Genomic DNA, 16,127 nt, shown 5'->3' on the forward strand with positions numbered 1-16,127 from the left:
GTGCTAAAACTCAGCAAATGTCTTGTTTCAAACTAAAAATCTCCCTTTTCTTGGGAAGGAAAGGCTCGTCCTGAGGCAGCAAGGCAGTGCAAGGAGACAGCAGGAGGGGTGGGAAGCTGAGGTGGCCCTGGGGACTCGACCCTTTGGTGTCCCCAGCAGCCCAGGAGGAGCTGCAGGTGGAACCCACCCAGCCCGAGGTTCCTCTGCAGAGGAGAGAGGAACTCTCTTTTCTGAGAGCCTCTCTGTGCTAAGGGAGCAAAGGGAAAAAGGAAAAAAGGAAAAAAGAACCATTTCCATCAAGTAACAGAGCAGGGCCACCCAGCTGCATCTTCCCCCATAGAAATCCTGCAAGGGAAAACAAGAAAGGAACTTGGATGAGGAAAACTTGAAACCCTGGGAGTGTTCATTGGTGGCAGGAAAAAGGAGGCTGGAGGTTGTGAGAGGGGAAGGCAGGAGCCAGGTGCTCCTGGCAGAGCTCAGGGAGGAGAATTTGGCTGCACCAGCCTTGGGTTGTGTGGATTGGAAGAGCTGGAGGTCTGCAGGGAGCAGTAAGAGAGAATAATAACTTTACATAGCAGCGGGAAAACGCTGGGATCTGGGACAGGCACGCTGCTGGGAGAGCAGGAATGAGAGGTTAACACAGCCCCTGTGGGCTGGGATGTGAACACACATCCCAAGGACTGCTGGAGCCCCAAAACAACAGCCTGGTTCCCTTCCCAGCCTGTCCTGCTCGTGTCCAAGGAGGAGGGAGCTGACAGGAGCTGTCTGTCTCTCCTGCCTGGCAGCTGGCAGCTCTCCTCCTCCTTTATCATCCTGCCCAGCTCATTGCCAAGTTTTTATGCAAAGCAGAAAAGCCTCATTAAGTGATGCTGAAAGCACTCCCCTCTTGGTGTTAGATGTGACACCCAGCTAAGTGAGCAAAATGTTCTGCCTGGGTTAATGCTTTGTGCAGGTACCAAATGACTCGGGAAGGTGCAGAGTGGGAAGAAATCCGGCCTGGGGAGGAAGGGGAACTGACTGAGCTTGCAAAGTGTGTCAGGCTCAAAGTTGGGAAACAAGCCCAGACATCCTCATTGTAAGTCTGATATTCAGCTGCACATGCCAAATGCCTTCTGACTTCCCTGACAGAGCTCCAGGGAACAAATCCAGAAGGACACTGACATCTCCTCTGGTTTATCAGCATCTCCTGCAGTCCATGGACTTGGTTTCACACTCCAAGCTCCATCCATCCAGCCTTTGGAGCTGCCCTGTGGGATTCCTTGGGGTCTGGTCCTCAGGGTTCAAGGAGTGTTTGGACAATGCCCTTGGGCACAGGGTGGGATTGCTGGGGTTGCCCTGTGCAGGGCCAGGAGTTGGACTTTGATGATCTTTGTGGGTCCCTTCCAGCTCAGGATATTCTAAGATTTTAAATCAGGCAGCTCTCTTGCAGCCAAAGGTGGGTGGGTTTGTCCTGCAGCTCCTCATGGCTGGAACTCCCTCTGTCCAGCACTTTCAGGAGCATCTGACCCAAAAAAGTGCCAGCTCAGACCAAATCCCTGTGGAAAATGTGTCATGTTCAGAGATAGGGTGGGAACCGGAGCACCAGCAGCCATGAGCTGGGTACCAAGAGTCTGAAGAGACCAGGGTACCTCTGGAAGGCATCCAAAGGACCAGGGTGCCACAGGCTTTGATTGTTTTTCTCTGGAAAGTGCTGTGCTGATGGCATGGTGGGAGCAGAGGGCTGGGACAGCACCTGTGCCTCTCCAGGGAATCAGGAGCACCTTGAACTGCTGGCAGCCTCATGGCAGGGGGGAATGGCAAATTCTCACCCTTCTGGATAATAGGAAAAGAAATACTGCAATGGAGAATCCCAAATGAAAGCACTCTGGGCATTGCTAGTGGTGTTTTTATGGGGGCTGCTGTGGTAGCAGCACTGTGCACAAAGAGCTCTGGGTTTTGCTGCTGAAAGCCAGGAACTTGGAGCTACTGGGGGAAGATTCTCCTGAAATTGTGCCTGAGTGGATCCCAAACACCTCAGAGCACCTGCTGCCCCAAAATGGGGTCAGACAAGGATTGCATCTCCCCTTTTTTTTGGTAATTCCTTACTTAGGGAGGTCTCCAAAGGTTACAGAGGTGGCTCCTCTGCAACTGAGCCTTGCATTGGGAGGAAGGGTTTAGTTGCTTCTCCTCTGCTTAAGCCACGTAAAAATTGTTTCCATCTGTCTGCTGGAAAGCAGAGCAGAGGATATATAACTGCAGAATTTGTCAGATAAACCAGTGTTTAAAGAATCCCTCCTCCCTACATCCCATTCCATCTCCTCTCCCTGTCACTTGTCTCATTCAGGATATTAACTCGCTCTCTGTAGCCAGGGCTCTGCTCACAGCACAGCATTAAACCAAATTGAGCAACAGCTGCTTGAGATGCAGCAAAATTCATCTCTCTGCTCTCTTAGCTGGAGGCCTTGGCCCACACCAGGGAGAAGGTAAAAAGCAATTCATCCAGGAAAGCTGAAAAATTCAATCTGTTGTACCAGAGAGGGAGGTTGAGGCCACATGAGAGTCCTTCCACTCCAGCATTGCTGCTTTCCAGCAAGGACACCGTGACAGGGAGATGTTGACCTGGAGTCTTCATTCAGCTGCCCAGGTGAGCAGCTACTCAAAACCTACTACGAATGCAGTTGTGTTAATATCGTTTAGGCTGAATGAAGATATTTTTATTCCAGGCTAAATGAGGTGTTTTTAATGTCAGCTACTAAATTATCTCATGTAATCTGCTCGCCGCCTCCTGCTGAAGCAGTGAGTGTCTGTGCTTGGGAGAGGCAGAGTAATTTTGCCTGCAAATGTCTTCAGAGCAGCACAACTGTGACCTTACCCTCAGAGATTTGTGACAGAGGTGCTGTGAAACTGCCAGGAGCAGAAATCCCTTCCCCAGTCCAGGGAGGATCCAAGAGGAGTCAAAATAATTCAGGAGAGGGTTGAGACTTGTTGCTGGCTCCACCTCTGTAGAGAAATCATTTTCTCACTCACCATTTAGATTTTATTTATTTACCAGCTTTTTTTTTAATGAGAATCTCAATGGTATTTAGGGGCAGAAAGTGGATGATGGGGTGGGCAGTTCTAGCTCAGGTTGTACAATCACAGACTGGTTTAGGTTGGAAGGGACCTTAAAAACCATTTTGTTCCACCCCTTAGGGACACCTTCCCCTAGAGCAGCTTGCTCCAAGCCCCATCCATCTGGCCTAGATGCAGGTCCAGGCTGGAAATTCAGGAATGGCCATTATGCCCTCAGACTGAGGCCAGCTTTCTCCTTCAGTGTTTGACTCCTGATGGCAGCAGGAGAAGGGATGTGCTGCAGCAGAGCCAGCCTGAGGCTCAGCCCCTCTTCTCCTCTTCCCAGCTGGCAGCTCTTCCCTCTTCTCCAGAGCAATTCCCTGATCATTCCCTGTGTGTGTGGATGTGTGTGGAGCACACCCTGCAAACCCTTCATCCTCTGAAACCACCAAACCGTGGCCACTTATTTTGTGCCTCCAGCCCCTTCCCTTTCAGGGAGCAGGTGGGATGAGCCTGAAGTGTCCGTGTGCCACAGCTGTGGCAGAGCTGGAGTGTCCCCATGTGCCCAAGTGGCTGCTGTGCTGTGCTGGATCTGCTGGATCTGCTGGATTATCCACGTCATGTCCCTGCAGTGGTTCTGCTGCCTCTTAGCACCGAGGTCAATCCCTGAGGGACAAAGCCCCTCTTGCTCCCTTTGCCTCCACGGAGGGAAGTTATTCTTCCAGTGAGAGAAACCTGGCTGGGCACGTTCAGCCTCTGGAATTGGCTCTGGAAGCAGCTTGGGCTGAGCAAAGCGGGGAACTCCAGCACCGGGGAAGAGATTCCGAGTGGGGCTATGCAAAGGGTGTTTAACATTCTCAGCAGCGCTGGCTGCAGGGTGAGCTGCTCCTCCTGCATGGCTGGGAGCTCGGGGAGGGCCACAGAGGCAGCTCCTGGGGAAGGAATAACATCATTCCCTACAATAATCCTGCTGCCTTTACCTTCTGCATCTAAAGTGATGAGATCAGGTGCCATCTAGTGTAAACCCTTCCTCCTAATGCACATCAGACTCCATCCAGTTATTTCTGTTATTTCTTCCTTTTCCTACTTTGATATGCAAGCTCTGAAACCCTCAGCTGCTGGAACAAAAGCAATTCAGCCCTTTCCCAGGAGATTCTGCAGCAAAAACCTCACCAAGTCCTCCTGGTGCTGTCTGCAGTGCTAAAGAGAGGGCAGGAGAAAGATCCTACACCAACATCTATTCCACAGCTGGGGAAACCAAGCAGGAGTGGGATGGGATGGGCTGTGGGGTTTAGTCTGTGGCTCTGTGCCCCTGGACAGGTCTCCTCCCTCTGTGGTATCTGCACAAAGGTTGTGGAAATGTTTTCTTGCAGGGAAGAGTGAATGTTCAGCCTGTGCTGAACTCAGAACACGTTCCCTCCCCTTGGACAGGGCAGGTTTGTGGCCATTTCCATGTGCTCAGCCCTGGGTTTCAAGGCATGAGAGCAGATTTCACAGCCCTCCCACCCCTGCTGAGTGACCCCACCAGTGCAGGTCACTGGGCTGCGAGGGCAGAAGGCTGAAACCCCCCTTTGAGAGATGATATAAATCCAGCAGGCACAGATCAGTGCAGGAGATGTCTGTAAATATTTATTCTTTTCACTCCTGCCAGTTGACTTAAGAACCTTTGACTCCTCGTGCTGCAAAGGTGTTTTGTGCTTATTGAGCTGGAGTGTGGCTGCTCATCCAGAGGTGCACGGCCCCAAACTCCCTCCTCGGGCAAAGGTGCTGGAAAATACTCGGTTTAATTCCAGTCTGAGGTGTAAAGTCATGTGGAAAATTAGGGAAGAATTGAATGTTGCCAGCAGGGGATTGATTCCTCTTTCCTGAGGACACAGGGAAGGGCTGGGGCTCAGTCCGGGTGTGAGAGCTTCGCTTGGAGCAAATCTCCAGCATCTGCAGCTCCCAGGACAAGGCAGCCCTGCCTCGGGGGAGGAGAATGAATATCTAAAAATGCAATCAGAGTCATTGGGGAAATGTGACAGGATTTAAACGATGACATAACACGCTTGTCTTGTCTTTGCTGCCGGTGCTAATGAGCATGAATTGAGAGCATTAGCGATCTATCCACGGGCATTAGCGCGTGTGAGGCAGAGGAGCGCAGCCCTCATTAGCCTCATCCTCGGCTGCCAGCGCAGCCACTGCCTGCCCGCTGCTCTGCACTTCCTCAGGCTTTACCACAGCACTGCCCATCATCTACACATGGTTATAGCTGGATTTTATCGCCTTTGTCTCCCTTAGAGAATCCCGAGTGCTTTTTTCTGTCTTCTGGCAAGTTTCAGAACTCTGATGACATCTCTGAGAGGTTTTTTGATCTGTTTTCTCTTGGCTACTTTAGGAGAACTTTAAGCATTCAGAACAGATTTTCCCTTTTTTGTTTGTTTGTTTGCTTGTTTGTTACAACTAATATTTGTTCTCCCCAAAACCTCATTTCTGTAACAAAACCGGAAAGGTTGGGCTGGAAGCAAATAAAAACCTGCAGAGAAGGGACCGAGGATTCGAGCTTGTCCTGCCTGTTTTCCCTGTCTCTCCAAGCTGGCCACAGCGTGATGGGAGCTGGGTGGGAATGGAGCCAGCCGAGCTTCTTGGACAGGAGACTGGGCCTCTGACACCTCCCAGCCTCTCCCTGATGGTAGGAAATGAATTTTGGAAAAACAAATGGCCAATATGATGGATGAGAGGTCTTTGCCCCACTACATTTAATCGATGGCAGCAGGTATTTATTGCATTATATACTACAAATCTATAACGATTAGTACCTCATTAACCTTTTCTTTTCTTTTGATTGTCTTCCTGCAGTGTTGTAATAAGGGAGGCCGGAGCTCTGCATCCTTCTTCAGCCTGGCAGGGATGGCTTTGCAGGGTGGAGGAGATGAGAGCGATGCTTTGGATGAAGAGTGTGACCCTGCAGCCCCATCACCCTCTGAGTGATGGAGAAATCTCGGTGTAAATCATCCCCACCAGGGGAGATGCTCATGGGGAGGTTCCAGGCTCACAAAGATCTCAGTCCCGTATTCCTGTGGCAATGGTTGAATGGGGAGCAGAACTCCCAGCCGTGCAAAGCTCGGGTGGGGAATTGAGGATGAATTTCCCGGTGCTCTGGCAACATTTCAGGGCTGTCACAGCAGGAATGAGCTGCTCCCTGGGGAATTTTTGGTGTTGCACTTTCCCCTGGGACACAGACAGTCTCTAGATGGATGCACAGGGAAAGGAACAGTCTCAGCGAGGAGCTGTAAGGAGCACTTTCTGCACTCGAGTTTATCCCCCCAAATCTGCGCAATCAGACCTTGGAGCTGAGTTCTCCTGCTGGCAGGGCTGAGTTGTGCTCCTGATGCAAACTGCAGGGATAGTTTGTACCACTGCAGTCACTTCCACCACTGCAGAAATGCTTGGGAAGCTGGCCCGTAAATCCTGCCAGACTGACAGCCTTTCACACCCAGCAGACTGATAAATGTATTTGAATTAGATAAATGTTTTCAAACGAGATAAATACCTTCCAATTAGGTTAGCTCTGTGTGAGTTTATCAATTCCCAGTGTGAGTGAAGCCCCTGACTTTCCCACCTGCTGGGAGGCTGAACACGTGCAAATGAGCTCTGCAGTGCTCAGGTCTGATGTGAAATTGTTGGATATATTAACAGAGTTCTTCAGAAAGGGATTGTACTTCCCCCAAATTCATTTGGTACTCCCCTGACATAAGGACGTGGAGCTGCTGGAGTGAGTCCAGAGAGGACTGTGAAGGTGCTCTGAGAGCTGGAGCCCCTCTGCTCCAGAGATGGAGAGAGCTGGGGGTGTTCACCTGGCGAAGAGAAGCTCCAGGGAGAGCTCAGAGCCCCTGCCAGGGCCTAAAGGGGCTCCAGGAGAGCTGGAGAGGGGACAAGGGATGGAGGGACAGGAGCCAGGGAATGGCTCCCAGTGCCAGAGGGCAGGGCTGGATGGGATATTGGGCAGGAATTGTTCCTGGCAGGGTGGGCAGGCCCTGGCACAGGGTGCCCAGAGCAGCTGGGGCTGCCCCTGGATCCCTGGCAGTGCCCAAGGCCAGGCTGGACAGGGCTGGGAGCAGCCTGGGATGGTGGAAGTTGCGTTGACCTTAAAAATCATCTTGGTTCAAGCCCCTGCCATGGGCAGGGACACCTCCCACTGACCACTAAACTTCACCTGTCCCACCCCAGGACAGTCAGCCCTCAGAACAGGCTCCATGTCCTTAAACACCACATGGAACAGCCAAAGTGCCCAAATCAGAGAGCAGGCACTGAGCTGAGGCTGTGCCAGTGGCAGCTCTGCCTGTCCATGACACCCAGGCCCACATCGTGACTTAGCCATGATTTGTGCTGGGCATTAAAAGGAAAAAGAAAAAAAAAGCTGATGACGCAAGTGGCTTTTTCTTTCAGGCATTTCAAGCAGGACTGGAGAGTGCATAAGTGCAAGAAATTGCCGGAGAGGGGAGGAGGATTGCAGCTCTTAAATCATCTGGCTCTGCGATGCAGGGTTACACTCAGTGGTGTTGGCACCGTGGAGAGATCACTGCAGGCAAATCAGGGGGGAACTTCTGCTCCCTGGAAAGGCTTTTTCATCAGAAAATGGAGCAAATGTAGGTTTGTTTGAATGTGAATTGCTTTGACTTGGGGTTTTGCTAAGTGTCACAGCATTCCAATGGCTTGAAATCAAAATATGGCTGGGAATACAGGTGAAACTGTTGCTGTGTTTGATTTGATTAAGTTTTTTATCCACACTATCTAAATGACTGATTAACCCTGTAGTTACAGGAATACCCATGGAAACATTTGGGTTTGGTGCTAAAACTCTCATCTTTGATGTTCTCTTGTACAGTGGAAACCAACAAATTTCCACTCAATAGAAGCTGTTTCAGGCTGGCTTTGCTTAGGTACAGTCTGAGTGTGGCACTGAGCTACAGGAGATTTGTAGATATGCAGATATAAAAGGATTTAAAGAGTGTCAGAGTTTCCTACCCCCTCTGCCTGCTTAGACCCTGCTCTTCAGGATCTGCCCCAGCTGGGATGTGTCAGACTGAACTCAGTCTGATAAAACACAGCAACCTCCATTCATTGGAAACATTCCTGTTGCGAGTGGTTTATGCTCATAATGCAGAGCTTAAAAAAAATCTCCCTTGAAATGATGATTTCTCACTGCTCCTACAGCTTTCCTTCAAATCCAACTTCTGCCTGTTATATCTGGGGCTGAAGAGATGGAGCATGAGCCTGCTCCCTGCACGGTGGGGAGCTGGTGCCTGAACTCTGCTGGATTCAGTTTTGCTGCAGGAGGAACGGTGCTGGAAGCTAAGGCACCCAGGAATTCTGCTGGAAAACCCTCTGGATGCTTTTCCCTCTGCGCTGGCTCCTTCTGTGAGCACTCAGCTGCAGCACTCAGCTGATTCCTGCACATGTCCAAGCTGTGCAAACCAGCCTGGCCAGGGCCAGAGGATTGGGAGCCAATCTGCTAAACAGGGATTTAGCCAAGAGGCAGCCCCGAGTGCCAGCCCTCTCCTAATGCTCCCTTAAGCAGCACAGGCAGCTGCTGCTTCCTCCCTGGCCCTCCTCAGAGTTCACCTCAGTCCTTCAACTGCAGCTAGGCATTTCCAACCAGAATTAGGTTTTCTTGGCTTCTTGCTACAGTGCCTTTTAATTAGGAGCACAGCTGCTCTGGAAACACGGAGCTCACTTTTCAAAGAGTGCCTCTGGAAAGTGATTACAGCGGATTAAAGCGGAAAGGTTAGGCAATTTATTCAGGTGGCACTTAGCAAACGCATTGGATTATTTTGTGCTGCAAGGATGATTTAAAAACTCACAAGAATAACACCTTTTGGGCTCCTGCTGGCCTTAAGGGACTCTGCTGGGCAAGGTGGAGCTGAAAGCTGGGAATGAGCAGTGCCCAACTGCTCTGGAGCTCTCCAGTGTGAGCGTGTGCTGAGGTCCCATTGCCAGTGTCTGTCAGATCCCCCCAGTTCACAAAGGTTCAGTTCAGGAGTTGTCCCAGGAATGATTGTGGACTCTCAGTGTTCATCAATCTTGCCTCCAGAGGATGTTTGTAGGTGGTGCTGTTTGTACCCGGCATTGATCCTCTGCCCTGAGCACTTGCTGCCAGCTCCCCCCTGGCAGAGCTCCCTTTGAAATCATCACAGAATCACTGAGGTTCCAAAAGACCTCCAAGATCATCAAGTCCAACCTTTGACTGATCCCCACCTTGTCAGTGGATGGGGCATCCCAAGGATGAGCAATGTCTGCTGCCAGGGCTGTAGTGGCAGCAAGAAAACAGAATTATTCCCAAATGCAGCTCCTCTGTGTGTTTCTGCTGAAAAAGAAACTGGATTGGAGTTGTTCTGGGACTGGGAAACTGACTTGGTGATATTCTGGAGTAGTGGTCAAAAGATCAGGGCCCAAGTGGCACCACTGGGCAGCTGTGGCTATGGAGCAGCCCTGGTTGCCCTGGGCACTGCTGAGGAGGGAAATGATGGATCCAGGCTGGAGCTAGCACAGAGCAGGGGCAGCTCTCACTGCATCTGCTCCTCTTCACACATTTGGAGTCTTCGTGTAGGATTAGAAAAGGCTGGAGGAGCTCAGACACTGCGCTGGTGGGAACAGCAGTGCTTTAAATAGAGGAGTCTGAGCAGGACTGAGCACTAACATCACGTCTGAGTGCAATTCAGAGACTTGCAGTACCTTGTTTGCCCTTCTCTCACTTTGTTTGGCTGATGTAGGCGCATTTTTGGTTTTACTCGCTTCTCTGTCCTATATGGTCCCTTTTCTTTCCAGTAATGTTGACTGTTCCATCTGCTTATTTATCAGCCACAGTTTGAACGCGAATTTCAATTAGCAATCTGCTTTGTTTAGTTTTGTTTTAAACAAGGCATTGAGAGCTCCAACAAAGCTTTAATACATAAAGCTACTTGTAATGCAGCTGTTTAAACTCTTCCATCATATCCATGAACAAAATGAATTCTACTGCTATCAAGATGCATCTGATGAATTAGGTTTAATCCTCCTCTACTGTAGCAGATGGAAGGTACTTCAACAAAGACAGAAAGATTTCAAATGACTGAGATGGAAAATGGTCTTTGCTCAGTGCTCCAGAGACATAAAAGAAACTCAAACCTCACGTAGTAAGAAATAATTCATCCAGCAACCAGAAAAAATTTCTGCGCTGATCCTGCTTCTCTTTTGGGTGTGAGGTGACAAGTGTGGAGGCAGAGAAGAGGGTGGCTACGTGTGCAGGAGCATCCCAGGTGGGAACGTGCTTCCCTGAATCCCTCCTATCCAGGTTTGCAATACCGTGTGCCTGAGGCCCTGCCAGATTGGATCTGGACCACCAGGATCGTTCACGGGAAGGTTCCCTGTGGTGCTTGTGTTCGCTAAACGAGGAGGGGTTAATGGTCTGTGTTCCACATCACAGAGTGGTTTGGGTTGGAAGGGATCTTACAGATCACCCCATCCCACCCCTGCCATGGCAAGGACACCTTCCACTGTCCCAAACCCTGTCTAGCCTGGCCTTGGGCACTGCCAGGGATCCAGGGGAAGCCCCAGCTGCTCTGGGCACCCTGTGCCAGGGCCTGCCCACCCTCACTCAATTCTTAAGAACAATTTCTTTGTAAGGTCTAATCTAAATTTCTCCTTTTTAAAAACAGCTCCCCCAATCACATATTCCTTCCACACCCTGTCAGTAATAAATTCAGTATCTGAATTTCGTTGAGGTGCGATTAAAACAAAGCCCGTGCTGAGCTGACCGGGTGCATCCCCAGCACCACAACTCAGCAGTTCCCGTGCCCAGCACTGCGAGGTAACAACAATCCCACACCTGGCACGCCGGGCAATGGAAAAACAGCCCCGCGGCTCAGGTATCGGCTCCGTGCCGGGCCAGGCTGCTCTCAGGTGGAAACCGATCCCTGCCGAGCATCCTCTGCCGCGTGTCCTCCATCCCGCCATGCTGGGATGGAGGGAAGCTGAGGAAGCTCTGGGATGGAGGGAAGCTGAGGAAGCTCTGGGATGGAGGGAAGCTGAGGAAGCTCTGGGATGGAGGGAAGCGGAGGAAGCTCTGGGATGGAGGGAAGCTGAGGAAGCTCTGGGATGGAGGGAAGCTGAGGAAGCTCTGGGATGGAGGGAAGCTGAGGAAGCTCTGGGATGGACGCAATCACCCGGGACGCATCCCTTCCCGGGAGGGCTGAGGAAAGGTGCCAGGACTTTCCATCCTGCGCAGCTCCCAGCCGCTCTGAGCCGCGGGCAGGGCTCGGCGCGCCGATGAGCGCTGATGAGCGGGCGCGCTAATTGCGGGTCCCGCGGGGGCGGGCGCTGGGGCGGGGCGGGGGGGTCCGGTCCCGCGGCGGGGCCGCTCTGTATAACCCGTCTCCCGGCAACGGCGGCCGCGTCACTTCCTGGGGAGCCGCCGGAGAGCCACGGACAGGTGGAGCGGCGGGGCCGGTACCGGGGCTGCTCGGGGCGCTGCGATCCTGCCCCGTCCGGCTCCGCTCCTGCCCCGTCCGGCTCCGCTCCTGCCCCGTCCGGCTCCGCTCCTGCTCGCCTCGCTCCGGCCGCTCCATCCCCCGGTGCGCTCCCGGCTCCGCGGCGATGAGCGCGGAGCTGGACGGCGTGTCCGTGCATTCCTCCTCCTCCTCGTCGGGCTCGCTGGGCTCGGCGGCGGGGCCGGCACCGCGGCCGCTCTCGGCGAACGTTCGGCGGCTGCACCAAGCGCTCACGGCGCTGCTGAGCGAGGCGGAGCGGGAGCGCTTCATCCTCTGCCTCAATGCCTACCACGGCCGCCGCAACGTCTGCGACCTGGTGCGCTCCCTGCGCGCCCTGCTCGACGGGCCCCGCCGCCGGCAGCTGCTGCCGCTGCTGCGCCTCGTCCTGCCGCGCTCCGACCAGCTCCTCTTCGATCAGTACACGGCCGAGGGGCCCTACCTGCCGCCCCCCGGCCGCCCCCCGCCGCCCCCCGCCCCGCCGCCGCTGGTCCCGGGCGAGCTGCGGCAGGTGACGCTGCGCCGGAGCAAAGCCCACGAGGGTCTGGGCTTCAGCATCCGCGGCGGTGCCGAGCACGGTGTGGGCATCTACGTGTCGCTGGTGGAGCCGGGCTCGCTGGCCGAGCGGGAGGGGCTGCGGGTCGGCGATCAGATCCTGGGGGTCAACGGCAAGTCCCTGGACAGGGTGACCCACGCCGAGGCGGTCAAGGTGAGGCTGCTCCGCACCGAGCTCCGGCGGATGTTTCCTCCGTCCCGCCTTGTCCCGGGCTCCGCTGCGCGCCTCGTCCCTCTCTGCCTCTCCGCTGCCCGTCCGCGTCCCCCCGCTCCTCCCTTCCCTCCCCGGCTCTTGTCCCCGTGCTCCCCGTCCAGCCGCATCCCTCCCCGGGGAGCGGAGCCCCCCCGGTGCCGCTCTCCGGGACGCGGCGCTGGGAACGCGCATCCCTCGGCGGAGCGGAGCCGCTCCGGGTTTGCGGCATCGTGCGGGACCAGCCGAGCGCGGAGCCCCGCCGGAAAGTTTGCGTTGCTAATCGCGGTGCCAGCCACGCCAGGGACCGAGCTGCCGGGGTGGCTTTGGGCACGGCAAGCTCGTCCTGCGCTTCTGTGGCGGCTCTGAAGCGCAGCGGTGCTGCTCGTGGCTCTCCTGCAGCCTGGGATGCTCGTGGAAGCTGGAAATCTGCTTGAGCCGGGTTTTAAGGGATATACTCCAGCCGCTCTAGTGGGTTTCTCCTCGCAAAGATGGGGAAACTGAGGCACGGAGAAGCAGGACAGACCCACCCCAAGGGTTACATCGTGCCCGAGGCAGGAGCAGATCCCCGGTTCCCCTTTCAATGTGCCGGGGGAGAAGGAGAAGGGTTACACAACTGAAGGGCTCCCGCTCTCCCAGCACGGCTCCACATGCCCCGGAGACCTGTTGTAGCCCATAACAGCATGGGGGCTATCGATAAAAGCTTTAATGCGGGGGGAGAACTCCATAAACCGTGGGATTTTCACCTGAAACGCGGGGTTCTGAGGCAAATCCGGGTCTGAGTGTCCCAAACCATTTCCAGAGCTGATCTTGGGGCTCCGCTCGGAGCGTTCCTGAGGCTCAAACCTATTGAGCTGGAGCATCGACTTTTAGAGCAGCGATTTGTAGGCAGCGTATGGAGAGCTGGGATCTGGCGTGACAAGGCTGCTTTCCAGCTGTTTGTGCTTTAATTTTTCCATAATAAGCTAAAGTGGTTCTGTTGGGAGCCTGTTCCATGTGGAGCGTTCCCCTGACAGCGCATTAATCTTGCTCAGCTTCGAACACCTCTCCCCTGCCGACCTGTGCGTTCCCTGCCCCGGCTTTAAATCAGTGCCCTGGGCAAGGGTGCGACTTCCAGGCTGCAAAATGAGTCTCTGGTAATCCTGAGAGCAGAGGAAAGGTTTGTAGGAATTCTTTTTCTCTTGTTCCCAATGATAGGACAGCAGCAGGGTAAGCTTTCCAGTGTTAGTCTGCAATTTTGTGCCTTGGAGATTGCAGCCCCCACATATTTTGGTTATGGCACTGGGATGGAGAGGAACCAGGTGTCAGGAATGCTCTGCTCCATGACTTCATCTCCAGTTCATCCCATTCTGCTGGGTAATTCACATCACTTTCTGTTTGTTCTCTAATATAATGTAATTGATGCCTTTTAGACATTATTAATTTTGAGTGAAACTAAGTGCTTCCTGCACAGAAATAATTCCTGGAGGACGTGGCTTGCCAAGAGCTATATTTTGTTAATATGATCCTGATAGGAAAAAGCAGCTTAGAAATTGTCTCCTTGTGAGCTGAACTTCTTTCAACAACAAATATATCACTTGCCAGGTGCTGGCACCTTCTTGAGCTCCTGGGTTCTTTTCACATCTGGGAAGGGTTTTTATGACCTACGTGGTGGTGGTGGAAACATTTTGCTTGGGAAGAGTGGCAGAGTGATTTACAGTGCAGCTCTAATAAATCCTTGGGAGATTCTAAAATGAACCAAGTGTTAATTTGCCCTCAGATGCTGCATTTGGGAGGGGGGAAAGGAAAAGATCGTGTTCAGCGATGCTCAGGGGCAGCATTTGAAGGTTTAAGGTACAAATAGCTCAGCCCAATGTTTTGGGTGTCATTCGGAGTGTCAGAGCTGCAGGGACAAGAGGTGGTGATGGGTGGCTTTGTTTTGTGCTCTCTGCTTCTCCTTGAAACCTGGGATCTGGGGCTGGGTGCATTGACAGCTCTGCAAAGGCCTCTGGCTGTGCTCTGGTGTCCTGAGGCAGAGCAAACCTCGCTGTGTCCTGCCCTCCTCACTGCAGTGGGTCAGTGGAGAGGGAAACATCAGCTCAGCTGGTCAGAGCACGGTGCTCATAACCCCAGGATTGGGGATTTGATCCCTTTATTGGCTGTTCTGAAGAGTCAGACTCGATGATCCTTGTGATGCCTTCCAGCTCAGAATATTCTGTGATAAACCAGAGCTGGGTTTGGTCCTGGAATTCGTGCACACGCTGTATTTGGGATCAAATAGAGAGAGGGAAAGCTGAGGAGAGAGGTTTTGTTAACACAAGCCCCTGGCTCTGATCTCTCTCTGCTCCTTCAGAGGATGGGCTGTGCCGAGCTGCCCTGGCCAGAAGGTGCCTGATGGAGCTCAGCTCTGTCCCTGTGCATGCAGCGATGCTCCGGCTCCTGCTGCGCTTCCCCAGCACTGTCCTGCAGCCAGGAGCTGTGTGACCAGGGCAGCCCCGCTCTCCATCACAGGCACAGCGTGCTGTGCTGACAGAAACTGTCACAGCTCGTTCTTGGGGCGAGTGCAGGGCTCAGGAAGGCTCCCGGGCACTTTGCGCTCCCCGGGCTGAGCGTGACAAACTTCCCGAGCCCCAGATCCGCTCGAGGTGCCCGGCTGTGGCTGTGGCAGCTGCTCAGGCAGAGCAGGGAATAAATGCAATGTCTGGATTTGTTTGTGCAGCCTTGGGTGAGCGTTCCCACGGCAGGCACTGCGTTCCTTTCACAGGTCGTGGTAGCTCTGTTGCCTTTCCGTGCGTGTCTGGCTGTGCAGGAGCAGCCCAGCTGCTCTCATCCCTCCTCTGGAGGAGCAGATAGCTGCTGGCTGTGGGGTACCAGCAATTTCTTTTTACTCCTGGAATTTTCAGGCATCGCTCAGGGATGCACCCAAAGCCAATCGTGGCAGCAGATGGGAACTGCCACAACACCGGGCTAAGTGATCTGAGTGATGTCCCAGTTCAAAACTCACTGCTGGCCTGTGACCAGTGATGTTTGCAGATGTTTCAGCCTAAATTAGATAAAAAGTGGCATTCTGACTTCAACCACAAGATTACCTCAGCACTTCAAATCAATTCCCTTAATGACCAGCTCCTTAACCTTTACGTGAGCACTGGAGTTTTATGCCTTGTCTGCTCTGCGCTCGGCTGTTTCATCCAAATCCAATCCAAATCCAAATTAAATGACTCCATTACAATTACAGCTCCATCATTGCAGCATTCAAGAGTGCACTTTAGCAAAAGATCACCAGCATTTGAATTATGGGGTAAGTGGAGAAGTTTGTGTTGGCTGCCGTATTTTTTAGAGCTCGCTTGGCTTTTTTATCAGCCTTGCTATTTAGGACATTATACACTAGATATATATTTATTTTACTATTTATGGTGTATATGCTGCTGTATTTTAGCATATACTGCTATATTTTAGCAGTTGTGCTGAGAGTTTGTATTGATAATCTGTCATATTTTATCCAGAGGACTTAAAAATCAAGGTGCTTGTGGCTTTAGACCATCAAAATGTTACCCAGGAAGGTGTTTCCCCATTGCTCTGGGGTTGACATTAAATTCACACTCCTTTCCCCCTCCCCCCTCTTATTTTTCTTGCTTTGCTGTAGGTTTTTATGTCCTTTGAATAAAAGGACATTTAGGGAAGAAGAGGATGAGAGAAAGTGGAAAAATTCCTGATTTAGGAATTGGCTGAAGGAGCTGCACCAGCCTCAAAGAGCTGCACTGGTGCCACCATTGGCCCTGCTGTTCCTGCTGGGCAAATCTGGATCAGCTTGACCAAAATCAACAAAACTCCACTAATTTGGATGTGCTGGGCTTGGGGAGTTTGATTCT

The 16,127-nt window shown here is 52.8% G+C and overlaps 1 protein-coding gene across 3 annotated transcripts in view; it reads left to right on the top strand.

Moving 5' to 3' along the window:
• Window positions 1-11,493: 11,493 nt before the first annotated feature.
• The window catches only part of WHRN (whirlin), a 39,601-nt gene continuing 34,967 nt past the window's right edge, over window positions 11,494-16,127 (top strand). The window contains exon 1 of one of the 3 annotated variants that reach the window (XM_058853993.1): window positions 11,494-12,243. In XM_058853993.1, the coding sequence (XP_058709976.1) occupies window positions 11,644-12,243 (600 nt within the window). In that variant the 5' untranslated portion in view covers window positions 11,494-11,643. The remainder of the gene's footprint in view (window positions 12,244-16,127) is intronic. The other 2 variants (XM_058853991.1, XM_058853992.1) reach the window with 2 other exon arrangements.

The sequence above is a fragment of the Poecile atricapillus genome, chromosome 20, assembly GCF_030490865.1.
Source record: "Poecile atricapillus isolate bPoeAtr1 chromosome 20, bPoeAtr1.hap1, whole genome shotgun sequence".
NCBI classification, from domain to species: domain Eukaryota; kingdom Metazoa; phylum Chordata; class Aves; order Passeriformes; family Paridae; genus Poecile; species Poecile atricapillus.